Raw genomic sequence first — 24544 nt, forward strand, 5'->3', positions numbered from 1 at the left:
TTGAAAGCTAGTGAGGTAAATGTTATGGAAAGTATTGAGAAAGGTGCTGTTTCTGGATTTTTGAATTAAGAACTTGAAAAGTTTGGATTGGTTTCGCGACCTTTGACCCGGCTTTCGGGACAATGGCCTGTTAAAGAAGTACGTGGCACTCTGTTGACGTTTGTTTCAGCATTTGGATATAAACGCCTTCAAGGTTATAGAGTTGCTTTTCACAATTTTGATGTTGGAGGGAAAGGATTGTTTTGTTCTTGGGAGGCCACCTGCATGGGTTACTGTGGAGACGAATCGAGCTAAAGGTCGTTGGAATAGGAAAAATTGGTGTTTGGGATTTTACATAATGTAAACATGGTCTTCGCAAGTCTAGTGATGGTACAGAGTTTGGTACGCATTAAGGATAGGTTGGCACCTGTCCAGGGTGAAATTTATTCAGCAGTACAGCTAACGAGCAAGCCTGCGGCTGATGACCCACACAGAGATACTAATGTTGACACCACATGCGCATTGACCCGAAGCATGTCTAAAAACGCTGCTGACACAGAAAACAAAGACAAGGGTTCAACTTATGACAATTTTTCAAAGACTTTTCTACCTTCCATGTTACATCAGGATTTGCGTAGTTAGGAGGATGAGAAAGGCATGTCCTTGTCTAGGGATGAATTTATTAGCGGAACAAAGGCGAGATTCTGAAATTGCTGCGTTAAAGCAGACAGCTCTCACAGAAGAGGACGTTCAGGGAGAGTCAGTGGGATATTATCTTAAGGATGCGGTGTTAATGAGGAAGTGGAGACCACCTCCTGTGCCTGCAAATGAGGATTGGGCCATTGGACATCAAGTGGTGGTTCCAAAAGTTTACAGGGCTGCGATTTTAAACATGACTCACGGTATACCTCTAGCTGGACACTTTGGAGTGAGAAAGACAGTGAACAGGATTATGAAGGAATTCTACTGACCTAATTTAAGAAAGGATGTGGTGAACTTTTGCAGGACTTGCCAGGCCTGTCAGGTTGCGGGAAAACCAAATCACGTGATCCCACCGGCACCACTTAGACCAATACCTGCTTTTGGTGAACCTTTTTCTGGGGTCATGGTGGGTTGTGTTGGCCCATTGCCAAGGACTGCAGCTGGTCATGAGTAATTTTTAACAATCATGTATGCTGCGTCTAGGTTCCCTGAAGCGGTGCCTCTCAGAAACATCAGGGCCAAGACTGTGGTAGAAGCCCTTATAATTTTATTTTTCACACTGTAGGTCTACCTAACGAAATCCAATCTGATCATAGAAGTACATTTATTTCGAAAACATTCCAGGGGATAGTTAAAGAGTTGAGAGCTAAGCACCTTGTGTCATCTGCATGTCACCCAGAGTTCCTGGGGTTCAGTCCATTTGAACTTGTTTTTGGTCACAAAGCTAGGGGACCTTTGACCCTACTCAGAGAGCAATAGTCACATCAGAATGTAAGTATCAGCGTGCTTGTTTAAGTTTTGGAATTCAGAGACAGACTTAAAAAGGGTTGTGACCTTGCAAAGCAGAATGTACAGCACTCCCAGATAAACATGAAACAGTGGTATGACAGGAGAGCGCGAGAGCAGAGATATCGTGTTGGAGATAAGGTCTTGGTGCCGTTCCCCCTCCATACCAACACCCTTAAGGCGAGATTTAGAAGACCATATGAAATAATTAAGACAATTAATTCTTTGAATTATGTTATTGGAACTCCTCACCGACGGACGGCTACGCAGCTCCTCCACGTAAATATGATCAAGCTTTATCATGACCCCGAACCTGCACACTGTTGTGACAACGGAAAAGATTGAGGTGTCTCTTACTGGGATACCAGATCATTTTAACGAGCACAATGTAGTCTGCACAAGACTGCGGAATTCTGATGTTTTGATAAATATTGACAGGAAGAGTCATCATTTGCAGTCGAGGCAGCAAAAACAACTGAAGAAAAAACAATCCCAAGCTATCAGACTCCTCAATACCCGAAGCCTGGACTGACACCTTGCCCTATTGTCCTGTTTATTATTTATTGTAATGCCTGCACTGTTTTTGTGCACTTCACGCAGACCTGTTTAGGTCTGTAGTCTAGTGTAGCTTTCTCTGTGTTGTTTTTTTTTACATAGTTCAGTCTAGTTTTTGTACTGTGTCATGTAACATCATGGTCCTGAAAAACGTTGTCTCATTTTTACTATGTAGTGTACCAGCAGTTATGGTCAAAATGACAATATAAGTGACTTGACTTGACTAGTGTTTCTGAGTAAAATGAAGGATAAGAATAGAACTTTACTAAACTGGAGTCTGATCTTGCAAGAGTATGACATGGAAATAAAACACGTGAAAGGTACTGACAATATTATAGCAGACTGTCTATAATTGAAGTTTGAGTTTGTATTGTTTTGCTATGTTACCTGATAATGCAATACATGTATTGCTTTAAGCTGTATAATCGACAATTAAGACAAAAATTTTGCAGTTTGATGAAATTTTTTCTTAAAAGGAGAAAGGTGTGACGAGATCTGAAGGATTATTCTGAAGTGGACTGTTCCCTTTAAAAAAGAGAGAGAGGGAGCAAACAGCTTGTGTGCTATTTCAGCAGGAAGAGAGAAGATCCGTGAGTTGCCTTGGAAACTGAAAGGTGGAGCTAGATGATGGAGAGCTCGTGGTCTGCACTGGAGATATATGCAAGGACAGTTGGTTTTTGAATCAGACACACAAGAGACACACGACGCCAGAGACAAGGAGGACACTGGTGAGCTTTATATATGATGGAGAGCTCGCGTTCTGACTGGAGATATATGCAAGGACAGTTGGTTTTTGAATCAGACACACAAGAGACACACGAAGCCAGAGACAAGGAGGACACTGGTGAGCTTTATATATGATGGAGAGCTCGCGTTCTGACTGGAGATATATGCAAGGACATTTGGTTTTTCAATCAGACACACAAGAGACACACGACGCCAGAGACAAGGAGGACACTGGTGAGCTTTGTATATGATGGGGAGCTCGCGTTCTGACTGGAGATATATGCAAGGACAGTTGGTTTTTGAATCAGACACACAAGAGACACACGACGCCAGAGACAAGGAGGACACTGGTGAGCTTTATATATGATGGAGAGCTCGTGGTCTGCACTGGAGATATATGCAAGGACAGTTGGTTTTTGAAGCAGACACACAAGAGACACACGACGCCAGAGACAAGGAGGACACTGGTGAGCTTTATATATGATGGAGAGCTCGTGGTCTGCACTGGAGATATATGCAAGGACAGTTGGTTTTTGAAGCAGACACACAAGAGACACACGACGCCAGAGACAAGGAGGACACTGGTGAGCTTTATATATGATGGGGAGCTCGCGTTCTGACTGGAGATATATGCAAGGACAGTTGGTTTTTGAAGCAGACACACAAGAGACACACGACGCCAGAGACAAGGAGGACACTGGTGAGCTTTGTATATGATGGGGAGCTCGCGTTCTGACTGGAGATATATGCAAGGACAGTTGGTTTTTGAAGCAGACACACAAGAGACACACGACGCCAGAGACAAGGAGGACACTGGTGAGCTTTATATATGATGGAGAGCTCGTGGTCTGCACTGGAGATATATGCAAGGACAGTTGGTTTTTGAAGCAGACACACAAGAGACACACGACGCCAGAGACAAGGAGGACACTGGTGAGCTTTATATATGATGGGGAGCTCGCGTTCTGACTGGAGATATATGCAAGGACAGTTGGTTTTTGAAGCAGACACACAAGAGACACACGACGCCAGAGACAAGGAGGACACTGGTGAGCTTTATATATGATGGGGAGCTCGCGTTCTGACTGGAGATATATGCAAGGACAGTTGGTTTTTGAAGCAGACACACAAGAGACACACGACGCCAGAGAGAAGGAGGACACTGGTGAGCTTTGTGTGCCCGCGACAAGGGTGGGGTTTTGTTCACCGTGTGGACCAAGGAGCGACCGGTGGAACGCTATCGGTGTGTTTAACCCTCGCCTGGGTTGATGGCGTTACCGTGGAAAATGGTCCTCTTTTTGTGGTCACAAGTCGGTGACTGTAAGTTTTGGGAGCAGGAAGGCGACGTGGAAGATCGGCATCGGCACTGGGAAGACAAAACAACACCCTCCGTCTCTCTCCAACTCCACTCAAATCAAATTCCAGATCTGAACTGACTACTTACCATTCCACCGTAAGACTGTATCACCTAACCACCTGAGCTGGGAAGCTTGGGAACTTTATTTACTCACTTATATATGCATATACTATGCTAATTTGTTTACATAATCTTGTTTTATATTACTTTATCACGTAGTTGCTAGTAGAGATCATAACGAAAGACTCAGACTCCCGGTGTCTCTATTTCTGCTGGTTCTTTTTAACCTGTTACGGGGAACGTAACAGGTACCTGAGACAGTCAGGGTCCAGTTTCTTTCTTCATCTCCTCATTATCAATCAAACCACCCCCACCCTGTGAGGACAGACGCTGCAAATTCCCCCAGGTCCGTGAAGGGTCTTGCGTCAAGGGTCTTGGGTCAAGTGACCTGTACACACACTCCCTGACCTCCCGCCACCCACTGTTTCTGCCCTGCCCACTCTCCCCAGCAGAGGACGCCAATGCTCAGCTCTCCAAATTTACCCGCAATTACAGATGATATGAAAGGAACACATCTCTCAAAACCTTGCGTTCGGACAGTTCCATGTTTATTGAGCAGCATAACAAGCAATAACAATGCAAATCATCAGCTTCACTTCCAAATAATATTCAGGAAAGTCAAAGGTCCCTTGGATTTCAACCGTTCAAACCCTTGCAGACTGAGGACACATTATACCGTCTCTGCACTCTGTTCTCCGACGCCCTGTCCCAAGCTCCCTGTCTCCCTTTGTGGTAATCTGTGGTTAGAGATGGACTGACTTGCTCGGTGTGAGAAATGGAAATGAGACTGCGTCAGAGAGAGAAATGGAGAACAAGAGTGTGTCAGCAGGTGAGATGGCGAAAAAAAAGAGTGCATCAGGGGGAGACAGAGACTGACAGTGTGTCTGAGGCAGAGATGAAGAACGAGAGTGTCAGAGTCAGAGATGGAGAATGAGAGTGTCGGATTGCGAGATGGAGAATGAGAGTGTCAGACTGCGAGATGGAGATCGGGAGGGTGTCAGATGGATGTGTCGGGTGTCGTGCTGATTGGGTGGGTTGACGCAGGATTGTCCTGTGCTCTGCGAGTGTACACAGATGTCTGCAAAGGTGCACAGGATACTTTCCTCAGTACCTCTGGAGATCAGGGATCTTCCTCACTACATCCACAGACCATGACGTCTTCACGGTTCTGTGTTTTTATCAAAAAGTGATTCATTATTTCACACATATTTCAGTTCAATCAGCTAAGAGCAAATTACTGATGATATATTAATGCAATGAATACACTTTATTGTAAACCTAGATGTGTGTCTCACACTGACCCGATCCTGTAGTGAGGGGTGTCGGTGTTTACGGACCGTACGCTGTGGAAGGTGTGCGACGTCTCACACCGACCCGGTCCTGTAGTGAGGGGTGTCGGTGTTTACGGACCGTACACTGTGGAAGGTGTGTGACGTCTCACACTAACCCGGTCCTGTAGTGAGGGGTGTCGGTGTTTACGGACCGTACACTGTGGAAGGTGTGTGACGTCTCACACCGACCCGGTCCCGTAGTGAGGGGTGTCGGTGTTTACGGACCGTACACTGTGGAAGGTGTGTGACGTCTCACACCGACCCGGTCCTGTAGTGAGGGGTGTCGGTGTTTACGGACCGTACACTGTGGAAGGTGTGTGACGTCTCACACCGACCCGGTCCTGTAGTGAGGGGTGTGGGTGTTTAAGGACCGTACACTGTGGAAGGTGTGTGACGTCTCACACCGACCCGGTCCTGCAGTGAGGGGTGTCGGTGTTTACGGACCGTACGCTGTGGAAGGTGTGTGACGTCTCACACCGACCCGGTCCTGTCGTGAGGGGTGTCGGTGTTTACGGACCGTACACTGTGGAAGGTGTGTGACGTCTCACACCGACCCGGTCCTGTAGTGAGGGGTGTCGGTGTTTACGGGGACCGTACCCGGGATGTTCTGTGATTGATCCTCATCATTCGGAGGATCTGCTCCACCTGGAACAGGCCGGGTCTGTGTCCTCACTCTCAGTTCTGGGCTTCTGGCGTCACTACTCAAAGGGATCGTACTTCACAATGTGACCAACTAAAAGCTCGCAGGCTGCGGCACACTGGGGAATCAGCAGAGTGTAGCAACATCTCAGGCTCTCCTGGGATTAACCCTCTGTGAGTCGTATACTTGTCTAAAGGCAGGCTGGAGTAAGGGAGAGGGTGTAAAGCGTCAGGGAGATGGAACTGCAGACTCCTTCACTCGTTGACAGATCACTCCCTCACTCCTCTGAAGGTTCTGCCCTGAACCGTGCAAGATTGATCTGAAGATTTGGATCACCGAACATCTCCTGGAGCTGCGGTCAGAGAGGATTAAAGATGAATGACTGCTGAGGTAGGGGAGTTGAAGGAGTGACGGGAGGAGAGGGGCATCGATACGGGAGGCAGAGGTGTGACTGAGAGGGAGAGTTGGGAAAGGAGAGGGATTAAGAACTGAGAGACTGGGAGGGAGTTCACTCACCTTTCGTCGAATGGCTTTCCACACTTCATCCTCACTCACGTTTCCACTCGATGTCAGCTGCACGTTAATCCACACGCGAACTCCTGAACAAAACAGCCCAGTGTCAACATGGTGTCACTGTCAGGTCAAGTGCTGCTCATGGGATGTTTCATCATCTCTGTCCCTTCGTTCGTGCAATCTCCTCTCCCCCAGTCCCCACCCTCTAATACCTTGATTCCTCCCCACAACCACCCCACCCTCTGACAGCTTGATTCGTCCCCACACCCACATCAAAAATCTGTGTCAATATACGTATAGACAGGGACAGGGAGAGTGAGAGAAAAGGGCAGGGTGGGGTCAGGACGAGAGTGTGCACATGTAGTGAAGAGAGGCAGAGAACGAGGGAGGGGCAGACAGTGAGTGGGGTGGAAAGTGGTAGTGATAAAGGAAAGAGAAAGGTGGATGAATCCAGAGTGAGAGACAGAGACATGGAATGTGAGATTTTCCAGTTACCTGCATTGGGCAGTTTTATGGAGATGGGAAATGATGTCAGTTACATCCACATGTCAGATTAGAGCAGTACACGGTCATCGGTGCAGAAGTTTAGAGCTCCTGGTATTGGGTGTCGTGTGTTAACGAGGAGTGAAGACTTACGATCACATAGTGAATGGATTCTTGGAGGAACGCGTCATGGGAACAAGCTCTATGACCAAACTGATCCATGCCAACCAAGGAGGCAAATTGAACTGGTCTCCTTTGCCTGAGTTTGGCCCACATCCCTCTTTCATTAACAATCCACATTCTCATACAAATGTGTCATAAATGCTGTCTTTGTGTTTATCCCACATCCCTCTATCATTAACAATCCACGTTCTCATACAAATGTGTCATAAATGCTGTCTTTGTGTTTATCCCACATCCCTCTATCATTAGCAATCAACATTCTCATACAAATGACACAAATTACTCATAAATACTGTCTTTGTGTTTATCCCACATTCCTCTATCATTAACAATCCACATTCTCATACAAATGTCTCATAAATGCTGTCAATATGTTTATCCTTCACCCTCTCCCTCCTCAATCACTCCAACCATCTCTCCTCAACCAGACATCCCTCACGCCACATCCAGTCATTCCCTTCCTCAGTGACATCAGGTCTCTCTATAACCAGGGAGCACATCGCCTGCTGAAAGCTAAATATGTGGCATTCAAGTCTGGCGACCCAGGTCTGTATCAGTAAACCAGGTATGACTTGCAGAGGGTATTCAAGGCTGAAGAAACAATATAGAACTCCCCATTCCTCTTACCCTCTCCCTGCCACCACAATTTCGTTCTCTCTAGTCTCCTACCGGCTCCTCTCCCCACCATCTCCCCTGACACTGTCATTCATATTGCAGTGCCCTGCAAGGCGAGTGGGTGTAAGAGTGAATGTGAGTCAGTGTGGGGAAGTGGGGGAGGGAGAGAGGGAGAGGGCGGTTGGAGAGAGGGGGTGGAGAGGGGGGAGGGTGGAGAGAGAGGGGGAGAGAAGGAGGAGAAAGAAGGAGGAGGAGATTGGGGAGGGAGGTAAAGGCGGAGGGGGGAATGTGCCTGTAACATAGGATTGAACCTGTATGCACCCTCCAGTCGATGATCCTTTGGGCTGTTCCCCTGTGGAAGTCTCTTGGTCTGTAATGAAGGAACAGAGAGACACCCGAGTGGAAACTCTGAAACAAGTCATTACAATGGGACAGGAGTTCAGGGAATGTGAGACTGGGTCTGTGGTGAAACCAACACCATTCCTCTCCTTCCCAATTCCCCGTCACTGTCCTCAGTCTGACACAGGATGAATTTTAGGGACTGACCATGGGGAACAACATTCCATTCAGTGATCCCCACCACAGATACCTGAGCTTGTTAATCCTTCTGGGGTGGGGGTCAAACCAGGACCAGGTTCTCCCGTCGCTGGTCCCTGGGTTTCCTGAGTGTTGTCCAAATCGGGATCTGTGAGGAGAGAGACAGGGTAGGTGGGGTCAGGTGAGAGATTAAAAGAAAAGAAGATAGCCAAAATCTGGTAAGGACAAACCTGGCTGGGAGGTAACAGTCCGTGAGAATCCAATAAACATCACAGATCCAACAGATCAAACCTCTCATCCCCCACATTAGACAGACAGACAGACAGACATACCAAAAAACAACAGATTTCACAAGAGACGTTAGTGATAGTAAACCTAATTCTGATCCTGAATCTCTGACCACTGACCATAAATCAATGCCCTCTAGTCATATTCACCCTGATCAGTGGTAATATTCCCAGCAGGACGTCCCACACCACCAGCTTCAGGAACATTTATCACCCACAACCATCAGACTCCTGACCGGCGTGGATAACTTCACTCACATCAACTCTGAACTGATTCCTCAATCTACAGACTCACTTTCAAGGAATCTACAACTCATCATCTCAGTATTATATATTTTATTTACACAATTTGCCTTCTTTTGCGCATTGGTTGTTTGTCAGTCTTTGCTTTTTGTATAGTTTTTCTCAAATTCTGTTGTTTTTCTCTATTTTCCTGTAGATGACTGCAACAAAATGAATCTCAGGACAGTATATAGTGACAATTAAGTACTTTGATAATAAATCTTACTTTGAACCTGCATGTATTCCTCGTAATTGTCACGGTCCAGTCCGTGGACTCCAGACTCCGGGTCTTCTGGCTGTCCCTTGTTTCATTTGGGCTTAATAGGCACCTGATTTTCGGCTTGGAGCCGGGAATATAAGTGGCCCTGGGTTCGAGTGTAGGTGCCGGTTCGTCTTGTCAGTATCCTGTCCTCGTCTCTCTGTGGGGTTTGTCTTGTCAGTATCCTGTCCTCGCCTCTCTGTGGGGTTTGTCTTGTCAGTATCCTGTCCTCACCTCTCTGTTGGTTTGTCTTGTCAGTATCCTGTCCTCGCCTCTCTGTGGGGATTGTCTTGTCAGTATCCTGTCCTCGCCTCTGTGGGTTTGTCTTGTCAGTATCCCGTCCTCGCCTCTGTGGGGTTTGTCTTGTCAGTATCCTGACCTCGCCTCTGTGGGTTTGTCTTGTCAGCATCCTGTCCTCGCCTCTGTGGGGTTTGTCTTGTCAGGATCCTGCCCTCACCTCTGTGGGGTGTGATTTATCAGTATCCTGTCCTCGCCTCTCTGTGGGGATTGTCTTGTCAGTATCCTGTCCTCGCCTCTGTGGGGTTTGTCTTGTCAGTATCCTGTCCTCGCCTCTCTGTGGGGATTGTCTTGTCAGTATCCTGTCCTCGCCTCTGTGGGGTTTGTCTTGTCAGTATCCTGTCCTCGCCTCTCTGTGGGTTTGTCTTGTCAGTATCCTGTCCTCGCCTCTGTGGGGTTTGTCTTGTCAGGATCCTGTCCTCGCCTCTGTGGGGTGTGATTTATCAGTATCCTGTCCTCGCCTCTGTGGGGTTTGTCTTGTCTGTATCCTGTACCTGCCTCTGTGGGGTAGGTCAGGCCGTCTTTGCTGTTACCCTGCAGCTGGATCATCCCTTCCATATCCACGACTGTTACCTCAACTGTACTCACGTCTGAACTCCCGGGCGGGACCGGCACCTGAGCAAGTGCAGGTGTGCCAGTCCGTGCCCAAGTCCCCGAGGAGGGTCCCAGTCCGTGCCCAAGTCCCCGAGGAGGGTCCCAGTCCGTGCCCAAGTCCCCGAGCAGGGTCCCAGTCCGTGCCCAAGTCCCCGAGGAGGGTTCCAGTCCGTGCCCAGGTCCCCGAGGAGGTTCCCAGTCCGTGCCCAAGTCCCCGAGGAGGGTTCCAGTCCGTGCCCAGGTCCCCGAGGAGGGTTTCAGTCCGTGACCAAGTCCCCGAGGAGGGTTTCAGTCCGTGCCCAGGTCCCCGAGGAGGGTTCCAGTCCGTGCCCAAGTCCCCGAGGAGGGTTTCAGTCCGTGACCAGGTCCCCGAGGCCTGTTTCGAGGAGGGTTCCAGTCCATGTCCGTGAGTCCTGGTCTCGTCCAGGGCCAGTGTCAGTACCCAGCTACGCCTCTCCTGGCTTCGGCTTTGCTCTCCCTCGACCAAGACAAAGTCTGAGCTTCATGTCCTCGTCCAGCCCTGGAGTCCCGCGTCCGGCCCCCACGTCCAGTCCTGTTACCTTGCCACGTCCAGTCCTCTCCTGGATCCGGAGTCCGAGCCCGAGTCAAGACCCAGGTTCCAGGTCTCGGTCCAGTCTCTGGCTCGGAGTGCTTGTCCAGGTTCCTAGTTCCTAGTTCCCTGTTCCTAATTCCTCATCCAGGTCCCTCTATCCTAGTCTCGTCCTCGCCTGTGCCCTGTATCCTAGTCTTGTCCAGCGTTGTTTCTCCCCACTTCCCTTGCTTTCTGTCACACCAGATCCCACTTTCCCTCGTACTTCGGTGTCTGTGTCTTGCTTTAGGGTTCGCTCTCAACGCCTACCTTATGACAGTGATCTTCTGCATATTTTCATATATCCTCAGAAATATTAGGCTCACTGTCACTATTTACTCTGACAGGAAATTTGCTGCTTTGCTGCAGCAGTGTGGTGGAAGACAGAAGTTTGCTATAACTTACAAGAGAAATTCATTTCAAAAGTTGAAAGCAAATTCATTATGTATACTGTACATCACCATATATAATCCTGAGATTCATTTTCTTGTGGGCATACTAACCTACTAACCCAAACGTCTTTGTAATGAGGGAGGAAACCGACACAGTCACAGGGAGAATGTACAATCTCCTTACAGACAGTGACGGTAACAATTAAACAACTGGTGAAAATATCCTGCCTGAACGTCACTCCAATCCTCACCCACCGGACACTTTCATTTCCCCCACCCCTGAGCACCAGGTCTCAGCCCCCCTGCTCTGTCACTGAGCCGTCCCCACATGTCTTCCAGACCGGCCTCCATCCAAGGCAGGTCATTCCGGATGAGTGAATCACCCTTTCCGGAGAGCTCATGTACTCCTGAGATTGTCAGTGGGGATAGAACGGACTCCATCGTTCACATCCCACTGAGAGACACAGATAACCACTGAATCAGCTCACGAGAGCCTGTCGACCACAGAGTTGTGGAATGAACCCCTCCCCAGTCACAAGGTTTCGACCTGAGGATGTGTCTCCCGATGGGACAGAGGGCGGTTCCTGGGTGCCCCCTCCATTCAATGACCCTTTGACCTGTTCCCTCGGAGAAATTTCAAAGTGTCCGATAAAGGAACAGAGACGTGGGAGAAAGAAAAACACAAACATCGTAGCTCCCTTCAGCCACCGCGGCTCCATCAAAATCTTCATCACTACAGGCGACTCCCATCATTCAGAGTCAGATTGAAATTCTGGGACTGACTATGGGGATCAGAATTCCCATCAATGACCCCACCACCAATTCCTAAGCTGTGGACCATCAAACATGCTCTCTTTCGCGCCCCCCCACCACCCCCACAACTGTCTATGGCTCCCTCTCAGCATCGCTACTCCCTCCAGTACCCATCTCGTACCCCAGACCTCTCTCCCATCTCCACCTAAAATCTTCCTCCATTGCCCCATTACTCCTCCCTCCTCCTTTCTCTCCCCAGCACTCTCCTTCCTCTTCAGTTTCCCACCCCCTCCATCCCAGCATTCTGGCAGGCAGGTTTGCCATTGCTACAGAGGTGTGTTTAAACTAAGTGGTGGGGGTGAGGAGATGAACTGGAAATATAAGGATGGAGTTAAAGGGAAAGAGCAAATAAGAAAAGTTAAGAAAGACAACAGAATTAACGGGGCAGAAAGCTCAGGCAGGGATCGGAGAGTATGGCCAAGTGCAATAGGAATCGGTGTGAGGTGAGGGGAGTAATGGATTAAAAGTATTATACATGAATGCACGAAGTATAAGAAATAAAATGGATGAGCTTGAAGCTCAGTTGGAAATTGGCAAATATGATGTTGTAGGAATAACAGAGACATGACTGCAAGAGGACCAGGGCTGACAAATGAATATTCAAGGGCATACGTCCTATCAAAAGGATAGACAGGTGGGCAGAGGGGGTGGAGTGGCTCTGTTGGTGAGGAATGAAGTTCAGTCCCTTGCGTGGGGTAACATAGAATCAGGAGATGTGGAGTCAGTATGGATAGAACTGAGAAATTCTGAAGGCAAAAATACCCTAATGGGAGCTATCTACAGGCCCCCAAACAATAGCTTGGATATAGGGTGCGTTAAATTAAGAATTAAAATTGGCATGACGCAAAGGTAATGCTACGGTTGTAATGGGTGATTTCAACATGCAGGTAGACTGGGAAAATCAGGATGGTACTGGACCCCAAGAAAGGGAGTTTGTAGAGTGCCTCCGAGATGGATTCTTAGAGCAGCTTGTACTGGAGCCTTCCAGGGAGAAGGCAATTCTGGATTTAGTGTTGTGTAATGAACCATATTTGATAGGGGAACTCGAGGTAAAGGAGACATTAGGAGGTAGTGACCATAATTTGATAAGTTTTAATCTACAATTTTAGAGGGAGAAGGGAAAATCGGAAGTGTCAGTATTACAGTCGAACAAAGGGGACTATGGAGCCATGAGGGAGGAAATAACCGAAGTTGACTGGATGGATACCCTAGCAGGGATGACAGTGGAACAACAATGGCAGGTATTTCTGGGAATAATACAGAAGGTAAAGGATTTGTTCATTCCAAAGAGGAAGAAAGAATCTAAGAACTGTGGCTGAGAAGGGAAATCAAGGACAGTATAAAAATAAAAGTGAAGAAGTATAACAGAACAAAGATGACCAGGAAGCCAGAGGATTGGGAAACTTCTAAAGCGCAATAGATGATAACTAACAGGGCAATATGGGAAGAAAAGATGAGGTACAAAGGTAAACTAGCCAAGAATATAAATGAGGGTAGTAAAAGCTTCTTTGGGTATGTGAAGAGGAAAAAAATTGTTAAGACCAAAGTTGGGCACTTGAAGGCAGAAATGGGTGAATTTATTATGGAGAACAAGGAAATGGCAGACAAGTTGAACAGGTACTTTGGATCTGCCTTCACTAGGGAAGACACAGACAATCCCCCAGATGAGGTAGTGGCCACAGGACCTAGGGTAACAGAGGAACTGAAGGAAATTCACATTAGGCAGAAAATAGTGTGGGGTAGACTGATGGGACTTAAGGCTTATAAATGCTCAGAGCCTGATGGTCTGCATCTCAGGGTACTTAAGGAGGTGACTCTAGAAATCGTGGATGCATTGGTAATCATCTTCCAATGTTCTATAGATTTAGGTTCAGTCCCTGAGGATTGGAGGGTAGCTAATGTTATCCCACTTTTTAAGAAAGGAAGGAGAGAGAAAACGGGGAATTGTAGACCAGTTAGCCTGACATCAGTGGTGGGGAAGATGCTGGAGTCAATTATAAAAGATGAAATAACAGCACATTTGGATAGCAGTAACAGGATCGGTCCAAGGCAGCATGAATTTACGAAGGGGAAATCATGGTTGACTAATCTTCTGGAATTTTTTGAGGATGCAACTATGAAAATGGACAAGGGAGAGCCAGTGGATGTAGTGTACCTGGACTTTCAGAAAAACTTTGATAAGGTTTCACATAGGAGATTAGTGGACAAAATTAGAGCACGTGGCATTGGAGGTAGGGTACTGACATGGATAGAAAATTGGTTGGCAGACAACAGGAGACAAAGATAGGGATTAACAGAATGGCAGGCAGTGACTAGTGGGGTACTGCAAGCTCGGTGCTGGGACGACAGCTATTTACAATATACAATAATGATTTAGATAAAGGTATTTAAAGTAAAATTAGCAAATTTGCAGATGACGCAAAGTTGGGTGGCAGTGCGAAATGTGAGGAGGATATTATGAGAATGCAGGGTGACATGGACAGGTTGGGTGAGTGGGCAGATGCAGGTTAATGTGGAGAAATGTGAGGTTATCCACTTTGGTGGCAAAAACAGGAAGGTAGATTTCTATCTGAATGGTGCCATCAGGAAAAGGGGAAGTACAACAAGATCTAGGTGTACTTGTTCATCAGTCACTGAAAGTAAGCATGCAGGTACAGTAGGCAGTGATGAAAGCTATGGCATGTTGGTCTTCATAGCAAGGGGAATTCAGTATAGGAGCAAAGAGACCCTTCTGCAGTTGTACAGGGCCCTGGTGAGACCACACCTGGAGTATTGTGTGCAGTTTGGTTCTCCAAATTTGAGGAAGGACATTCTTGCTATTGAGGGAGTGCAGCGTAGGTTCACGAGGTTAATTCCCGGAATGGCGGGACTGTCATATGTTGAAAGATTGGAGCGACTGTGCTTGTATACACTGGAATTTAGAAGGATGAGAGGGCATCTGATTGAAACATATAATATTATTAAAGGGTTGGACACACTAGAGCAGTGGTTCCCAATGTGGGGCATACGCCCCACAGGGGGTAATTTGATTTTTAAGAGGGGTAATTCGAGAATGAGTTATTAACAGTGATTTTTTTCTATTAAGTCTGTGTTCTTTTATTTTTCTCTTTCATGAAAGCCATGTTCTTTGGGAGCTTGTTTAAATCAAGTTAATGGTCTTTTAGGCTTTCTCCAGGTGAGTAGGAGTTCACTTTTTGAATAATAAGAATTATATATCACCACAGGGGGCATCAGGATTTTAGAGGTGATTAGGTGGGGCATGGCCAAAAAAAGGTTGGGAACCACTGCGCTAAAGGCAGAAAACATGTTCCCGATGTTGGGGGAGTCCTGAACCAAAGGCCACAGTTTAAGAATAAGGGGTAGGCCATTTAGAACGGAGGCGAGGAAAAACCTTTTCACCCAGAGAGTTGTGGATCTGGGAATGCTCTGCCCCAGAAGGCAGTGGAGGCCAAGTCTCTGGATGCTTTCAAGAGAGAGTTAGACAGAGCTCTTATAGATAGCGGAGTCCAGGGATATGGGGGAGAGGGCAGGAACGGGGTACAGATTGTGGACAATCAGCCATGATCACAGTGAATGGAGGTGCTGGCTCAAAGGGCCAAATGGCCTACTCCTGAACCTTTTGTCTATTCCCCTCCTACCCCTCCATTCTCCTCAATGTCCACTTCCCCCTCCCCATTCCATTCTTCACATGGTCCCGACGTGTGACAGGGCAGCCCGGGGGTGGGGGGCACGGGTCTCAGGTGACCTCATTGTAGGAAGGATGTGGAAGCTTTAGGGAGAGTGCAGAATAGGGTAACCAGGACGATGTCTGAATTAGGGGTGAGTGGGTGAGTAAAAGTACTCTTTTACCCCTCCATTATGTCTCCCGAGTGCAGATGTGATACTGTCCCTGATTAGTAGTGCCACTACCCCCAACCCCCAATCACCACCACCTCTTTTACCACCTTCTCTATCTTCTTAAACTTAGAAAGCCTGGTACATTAATCACTTATTCCTGCCCCTCTTTCAACCAAGTGGCCACAACATCGTAGTTTCCCTGTACTGATCAATGTTCTAAGTTCATCACCTTTACCCATAATACTCCAAGCATTAACATGTACACACTTCAGACAACCTGACCCATCATACATGTTGTTTCGAATCTGCCTTTCAATTCTTTCCCTAACATCTACCTACTGGTCCGATGTTTCCATCACTGTCCTGGGGCTTTAGTTCCCAGCCTCCTGCAAAACTAGTTGAGACTCTCCCGAGTAGCATCAGCAAACCTCCCGGCCAGGATATTGGTTCCCCTCCAGTTCAGGTACAACCCATCCCTCTTCTACAGGTCACACCTCCCGGCCAGGATATTGGTTCCCCTCCAGTTCAGGTACAACCCGTCCCTCTTGTACAGGTCACCCCTCCCTCACAGGATATTGGTTCCCCTCCAGTTCAGGTACAACCTGTCCCTCGTGTACAGGTCACCCATTCCCCAGAAAAGATTCCAATGATCCAAGAACATGAAACCCTGTCCCTGCACCATCTCCTCAGCCACTCATTCATCTGTGTTATCACCCATTTCTACCTGCACTAGCCCGTGGCACTGGGAGTAATTCACGGATTACTACCCTGGTGGTCCTTCTCTTCAGACCCTTTCGTAATTCTATATAATCACTGTGTAGGACCTCTTCCCTTGTTCTGCCTATGTCATTGGTGGCAATATGCACCCCAATCTCTGGATGTTCACCCTCCCTCTTGAGAATATCCTGCAGCTACTCTGATACATTCCGACCTTCGCACCTGGGAGTCATCACCCCACCCTGGAGACTCTCTTGTGGCTGCAGAATCTCCTTTTTGTCCCTCAGTCTTCGAGTCTCTTACAACTGCCATACTGCCTGACTTTACTATTCCCTGTTGAGTCTCAGAGCTAGCCAGTTCCACCAGCCTGGCTACTGCTGCTGCCGTGCCCCGATGGGTCGTCCCCCAAAGAGATATACTTGTTGCTGAGGGGAATGGCCACAGGGGAACTCTGCACTGACTTCCCCATCCCCTTACCTCTCCTGGTGGTCACTCATCTACCGTGCAAATCCTGTACTCTGGGTGTGACCACCTTTCAAAATTCTCAGCTTCCCAGATGATCCTAATTACATCCAAATCCAGCTCCGTGACCCGGTCAGTCAGGCACTGAAGTTGGGTGCACTTCCCGCAGATGTAGTCATCAGGGAAACAGTCAGGTAAAGCTGAATTCCCACATCTGACAGGAGGAGCATTCCTTCCTAAATACTCCGTACTGAAAGAAAACGGCTCATCTCTTCTTCTCTGTGCCTCTGTCTGTTCACACTGAAGCCTGTTTAGCTGAAGCCTTCCTATTCTTTCACTGCATAGTCTGACAATGGCCGCTCTGCTTGACCATCCCTTCATTTTATTTCAAGTAGAGTTTCAGCCTCCAACACCGACAATTCCCGCACCTGCACAGCCGAAAATGACCGGCCCAACCTGAATCTGCTCCTTTTACACTCTCTCTCCCGACCATCGGTCAGGCTCTGAGAGACGGAACATTGAACTCTCCAGCACAGTACAGGCCCTTCAGCCCACAGTGTGGTGCTGAGATTTTACCTACTCAGCTACATCAGGGTCTGCAGGCCACCAGGAAACACTAATGCCCTTGAACAGAAAATCCTTCACAAAGTTGTGGATTTGACCCTCTCCCCATATGCACAGGGTCTGTAACAGGAAGGCAGCATCCATCATAAGGACCCACACTACCCAGGCCGTGATCTCCCCATATCCACAGGGTCTGTCACAGGAAAGCAGCATCCATCATAAGGACCCACACTACCCAGGCCGTGCTCTCCACATATACACAGGGTCTGTAACAGGAAAGCAGCATCCATCATAAGGACCCACACTACCCAGGCCGTGCTCTCCCCATATCCACAGGGTCTGTCACAGGAAAGCAGCATCCATCATAAGGACCCACACTACCCAGGCCGTGCTCTCCCCATATCCACAGGGTCTGTCACAGGAAAGCAGCATCCATCATTAGGACCCACACTACCCAGGCCGTACTCTCCCCACATCCACAGGGTCTGTCACAGGAAAGCAGCATCCATCATAATGACCCACACTACCCAGGCCGTGCTCTCCCCATATCCACAGGGTCTGTCACAGGAAAGCAGCATCCATCATAAGGACTCACACTACCCAGGCCGTGCTCTCCCCATATCCACAGGGTCTGTCACAGGAAAGCAGCATCCATCATAAGGACACACACTACCCAGGCCGTGGTCTCCCCATATCCACAGGGTCAGTCACAGGAAGGCAGCATCCATCATAAGGACCCACACTACCCAGGCCGAGCTCTCCCCATATCCACAGGGTCTGTCACAGTAAAGCAGCATCCATCATAAGGACCCACACTACCCAGGACGTGATCTCCCCATATCCACAGGGTCTGTCACAGGAAAGCAGCATCCATCATAAGGACCCACACTACCCAGGCCGTGCTCTCCCCATATCCACAGGGTCTGTCACAGGAAAGCAGCATCCATCATAAGGACCCACACTACCCAGGCCATGCTCTCCCCATATCCACACGGTCTGTCATGGGAAAGCAGCATCCATCATAAGGACCCACACTACCCAGGCCGAGCTCTCTCCATATCCACAGGGTCTGACACAGGAAAGCAGCATCCATCATAAGGACCCACACTACCCAGGACGTGATCTCCCCATATCCACAGGGTCTGTCACAGGAAAGCAGCATCCATCATAAGGACCCACACTACCCAGGCCGTGCCCTCCCCATATCCACAGGGTCTGTCACAGGAAAGCAGCATCCATCATAAGGACCCACACTACCCAGGCCGTGCTCTCCCCATATTCAAACGGTCTGTCATGGGAAAGCAGCATCCATCATAAGGACTCACACTACCCAGGCCGTGTTCTCCCCATATCCACAGGGTCTGTCACAGGAAAGCAGCATCCATCATAAGGACCCACACTACCCAGGCCGTGCTCTCCCCATATCCACAAGGTCTGTCTCAGGAAAGCAGCATCCATCATAAGGACCCACACTACCCAGGCCGTGCTCTCCCCATATCCACAGGGTCTGTCACAGGAAAGCAGCATCCATCATAAGGACACACACTACCCAGGCCGTGGTCTCCCCATATCCACAGGGTCAGTCACAGGAAGGCAGCATCCATCATAAGGACCCACACTACCCAGGCCGAGCTCTCCCCATATCCACAGGGTCTGTCACAGTAAAGCAGCATCCATCATAAGGACCCACACTACCCAGGACGTGATCTCCCCATATCCACAGGGTCTGTCACAGGAAAGCAGCATCCATCATAAGGACCCACACTACCCAGGCCGTGCTCTCCCCATATCCACAGGGTCTGTCACAGGAAAGCAGCATCCATCATAAGGACCCACACTACCCAGGCCATGCCCTCCCCATATCCACACGGTCTGTCATGGGAAAGCAGCATCCATCATAAGGACCCACACTACCCAGGCCGAGCTCTCTCCATATCCACAGGGTCTGACACAGGAAAGCAGCATCCATCATAAGGACCCACACTACCCAGGACGTGATCTCCCCATATCCACAGGGTCTGTCACAGGAAAGCAGCATCCATCATAAGGACCCACACTACCCAGGCCGTGCCCTCCCCATATCCACAGGGTCTGTCACAGGAAAGCAGCATCCATCATAAGGACCCACACTACCCAGGCCGTGCTCTCCCCATATCCACACGGTCTGTCATGGGAAAGCAGCATCCATCATAAGGACCCACACTACCCAGGCCGTGTTCTCCCCATATCCACAGGGTCTGTCACAGGAAAGCAGCATCCATCATAAGGACCCACACTACCCAGGCCGTGCTCTCCCCATATCCACAAGGTCTGTCTCAGGAAAGCAGCATCCATCATAAGGACCCACACTACCCAGGCCGTGCTCTCCCCATATCCACAGGGTCTGTCACAGGAAAGCAGCATCCATCATAAGGACCCAGACTACCCAGGCCGTGCTCTCCCCATATCCACAGGGTCTGTCACAGGAAAGCAGCATCCATCATAAGGACCCACACTACCCAGGCCGTGCTCTCTTCTCGCTGCTGCCATCAGGAAAGAGTTACTGCAGCTTCAGCACCCACACCACCAGGTTCAGGAAGAGTTATTACCGTCAACCATCAGTCTCCTGAACCAGTGTGGATAACTTCACTCAACTTCAGTGAACTGATCCCACAACCTATCGACTCACTTTCATGGACTCTTCATCTCACATTCTCGAGACATATCGATTACCTATTGATTATCAGTGTTACTTATTATTTTTCTTTCTATTTGTATTTGCTCAGTTTGTTCCGTACTTGTTGACCCTCCCCCACCGCAGTGGGGCAGGATTTCATTGATTCCCCTAGGGGTACTGGATTTATTGAGTATGCCCGCAAGAAAATGAATCTTGGCTCCCTCTCTCCTCAGACTCCCCCAAATTTCCGCTCCCCTCTTGCCTCTGTGAATATCCCTTTCCATTCACTCTCTCTACCTGCCTCTCCCCTTGTTCTCTCCCTAACTCCCTCTCCCCTCATTTTCACCCTAACATCCTCATCCCATCATTCTCACGTGACTTCCCTCTCTCCTTCAGCTTCTCCCTTTACTCTCTCTCCACTCAGACTTCCCCGACCTCCTTTTTCCCTTGGTGTCCCCTTGTCTCCCTCAACCCTCAGTCTTTCCCTACCTCCCTCTCCCCTCAGTGTCTCCCTAACATTCTCTCATCTCGGTGTCACCCTATCCCTCCTCTTCGTCTCAGACCCAACTCCCTCTCGCCTTGGCATCTCTATACCTCCATTTCAAGTCAGTCTCTCCCTTCCTAACTTTCCCTCAATCTCTCCACTAACCTGTCCCCACCGTTCAGTGTCTCCCTCCCTCCCTCCTTCTACCCTCAGTCTCTCCTTAATTCTCTCTACCCTTGGTCAATCTCTCGATGCCTCTCTCCTTCGGTGTCTCTCTACTTCCATCTACTCATGGTCTAACCCTAACTCCCTCTACCCTCAATCTCTCCGTCCACTCAGTCTTTCCCACCCTCCCTCTCCTTTCCGACTTTTGCTACCCCCCTATCCCCCTCTCTGCCTACCTCCCTATCCCTCAGACCCTCCTTAAATCCATCAACCCTTGTTCACACTAGGTCTTGCTACCTCCCAGTCCCTTTGTGTCTCCATAATTACCTCCCCGCAAATTCTCTCTACTCCACTCTGTCCATCCCTACCATTCTCTCCCCTTGGTCTCGTGCTCCCGCCTTCTCCGCTCAGCCTCTCCCTCCTTCCCTCACACCTTGTCCCTCACTTCTCCTCTGCCCCACTGTCTCTCCCCACATTCTCCACTTGACCTCTCCCTAACTCCGTCTCCGCTCACTCTCCCTCCATACCTCATGGCGTTTCTCTATAGCCCTCTCCCCCCGGTCTCCCAACTCCCTCCCCCATCAGTCTCTCTCTCTACCTTCCATTCCTTTGAGTCACCCCTTTTCTCCCCGCCACGGTCTCTCCCTATTACCCTCCACCCTTGATCTCCCACATCTCCCTATCTTTCCTCGGTGTCTCCATGCCACATTTAACCCTCAGTTGCACGCAACCTCCCTCTCGCCTCGGTATTCTCTATACCTCACTCTTAACTCAGTCCTCCCGAACACCATCTCCCTAATTCCTTGTCTCTTCGGTACATCCCTACCTCCCCTTTCCCTCAGTATTACCCCACATCCTTCACCCCTCTGTCTCTGTCTCTCCCTACCACCCTCTATCCTCGGTCTCCCCCAACCCCACGCCTCAGACTGCAAATATCACTCTTCCCTTGGTCTGCACTTATCTCCCTCTGCCCTCGGTCTCATCCTACCTCCCTCTACATTCGATCTCTCTCTACGACCCTCTCCAGTCTGTCCCTATCTCTCTCTTCTCAGTCTCGCCCTACCTGCCTCTCCCATTGGACTCTCCAAACACTCCTCTCCACTTGGTATTCCCAGCCACCCTCATCCCTCGGACTCGTCTTACATCCCTCCCCCTTCGGACTCTCCCTTCTTCTCACTGCCATTGGTCTCTCCCTACCTCCTTCTTCCTTCAGTGTTTCCTCAACTGCGTCTACCCTTGTTCACTCTCTGACTCCTTACCTCACCCCCCGGAAATCTCACCACCTATATACCCCCTCAGTCTCTCCCAGACTCCCCATCACCTTGGTCTCTCCCTAATTCCTTCACTACTCATTCTCTCCCTACTTCCCTTTGTCTCTTCTACCTGTCTCTCCTGCTTGGACTCTCCCTACACCCCCCCCCCCCACTTCATCTCTGCAGTCAGTCTGAAACAGGATGAATTTTAAGGACCGACAAAGGGGAACAATTATTCGTTCAGCAATCCCCATCACAGATACCTGAGCTCGCAGATCCTTCTGGGGTGGTTGTCAAACCTGGAGCAGATTCTCCCGTCACTACTCCCTGTGGTCCCCGAGTTGTGTCCGACTGGGAATCTGTTCTTGAGCTCGCAGATCCTGCTGGGATGGTGGTCAAACCCAGACCGGGTTCTCCAGTCGCTGATCCCTGGGTCTCCTGAGTTGTGTCCGACTGGGTATCTGTACCTGAGCTCGCGGTTTCTGCTGGGGTGCTGGTTATGCTCTGAGAAAGATCACCCATCGCTGATCCAAGTGTTTCTTGAGTTGACTCTGACTGGTAATCTGTAAAGGAACTCCTAGATTCTGTTGGGGTGGTGGTCATTCCTGGATCATGTTCTCCAGTGACTGACCCCTGGGTTTCCAAAGTTGTTTCTGACTGGCAATCTGTAACGGAACTTGCAGAACCTCCTGGGGTGTTGGTCAAACCTGGACCAGGTTCACTTATCACGTATCCCTGGGCTTCCCGAGATGTGTCCAACTGGGAATCTGTAACAGAGTTCACAGACCCTGCTGAGGTAGTGGTCAAAGCTGGATCAAGTTCTCCAGTTGCTGATCCCTGGTCCTTCCGAGTTGTATCTGACTGGGAATCTGTAATGGAGCTCACAGACCCTGTTGGAGCGGTAGACAAATCTGGACCAGGTTCTCCAGTGACTGATCCCTCAGTTTCCCAAGTTGTGTCTGACTGGGAATCTGTAATGGAACTTGCAGACCCTGCTGGGATGGTGAAACCTGGAACAGGCTTTCCAGTCGCTGTTTTCCGCGTTTCCTGAGTTGTGTCTGACTGGAAATCTGTAGCTGAGGTCACTGACCCTGCTGGGGTGGTGGTCAAACCCATAAAAGGGTCATCGGTCACTGATGATTGTGGTTCTTCAGTTGCGTCTGACTGTGAATCTGTAAAGGAGCTCAGAGATCCTACCGGGGTGGTGATGAAACCTGGATCAGATTCTCTAGTGACTGATCCCTGGGGTTCCCAGCTTGTTTCTGAATGGGTATCTGTACCTGAACTATCAGACCCTGCTGGGGTGGCTGTGAAACTCAGACCAGGTTCTCCAGCTGCTGATCCCTGGGGATTCCAGCTTGTTTCTGAATGGGTATCTGTCCCTGAGCTTGCAGACCCTGCTGGGGTGGCTGTGAAACCAGACTCTGATTCTGCAGTAGCTGTAATTTGGGTTCTAAGAGTTGTGTCCGACTGGGTATCTGTATCTGAGCTCGCAGACCCAGCTGGGGTTGCGGTGAATCTCAGACCAGGTTCCCCAGTAGCTGTAATTTGGGTTCTAAGAGTTGTGTCCGACTGGGAATCTGTTTCTGAGCTCGCAGACCCAGCAGGGGTGGTGGACAAACCTGGATCAGGTTCTCCTGTCGCTGATCCTCGGGGTTTCCAAGTCGTCTCCGACTGGGAATCTGTAACTGAGATCACAGAGCCTGTTGGGGAGCCGGTCAGGTTCTGATCAAAATCACCCATCGCTGATCCATGTGGCTCCTGAGTTGTGTCTGACTGGATATCTGTAACAGAGCTCAGAGACACAGCTGTGGTGGTGGACAGATCCGGCCTAGGTTCTGCAGTCGGTGACCGTTGAGGTTTAAGGGTTCTGTAAACCTGGGTATCTGTGACTGAGCTCGCAGACCATGCTCGGGTGGTCAAACCCGGACCAGGTTCTCCAGTCGCTGATCTCTTTGGTTCACGAGTTGTGCCCGACTGGGAATCTGTAACAGAGCTCACAGACACTGCTGAGGTAGTGGTCAAAGCTGGATCAAGTTCTCCAGTGACTGATCCCAGAGTTTCCCAAGTTGTGTCTGACTGGGAATCTGTAATTGAACTTACAGACCCTGCTGGGATGGTGAAACCTGGAACAGGCTTTCCAGTCGCTGTTTTCTGCACTTCCCGAGTCGTGTCTGACTGCGAATCTCTAAAGGAGGTCACAGACCCTTTTGGTGCGGTGGTCAAACCTGGACCAGGTTCTCCGGTCACAGATCCCTGGGGATCCTGAGTTGTGTGAGACTGAGAATCCGTACCTGACCTCGCAAACCATGCTGGGGTGGTCAAACCTGGACCAGGCTCTCCAGTTGCTGTTATGTGGGTTTTATGAGCTGTGTCTGAATGGGGCTCCGTACCTAAGCTCGCAGATAGTGTTGGGGTGGTGATCA

The 24544-nt window shown here is 49.3% G+C and overlaps 1 protein-coding gene across 1 annotated transcript in view; it reads right to left on the reverse strand.

Annotated features, from left to right (window-relative positions):
• LOC132389415 (serine-rich adhesin for platelets-like) overlaps nt 1–24544 on the reverse strand; it is a 62041-nt gene that overhangs the window by 14214 nt on the left and 23283 nt on the right. Inside the window, exon 5 of the mRNA XM_059961941.1 lies at nt 22382–24103. Coding sequence (XP_059817924.1) covers nt 22382–24103 — 1722 coding nt within the window. The remainder of the gene's footprint in view (nt 1–22381; nt 24104–24544) is intronic.

The sequence above is a fragment of the Hypanus sabinus genome, unplaced genomic scaffold (assembly GCF_030144855.1).
Source record: "Hypanus sabinus isolate sHypSab1 unplaced genomic scaffold, sHypSab1.hap1 scaffold_561, whole genome shotgun sequence".
Lineage (NCBI taxonomy): Eukaryota > Metazoa > Chordata > Chondrichthyes > Myliobatiformes > Dasyatidae > Hypanus > Hypanus sabinus.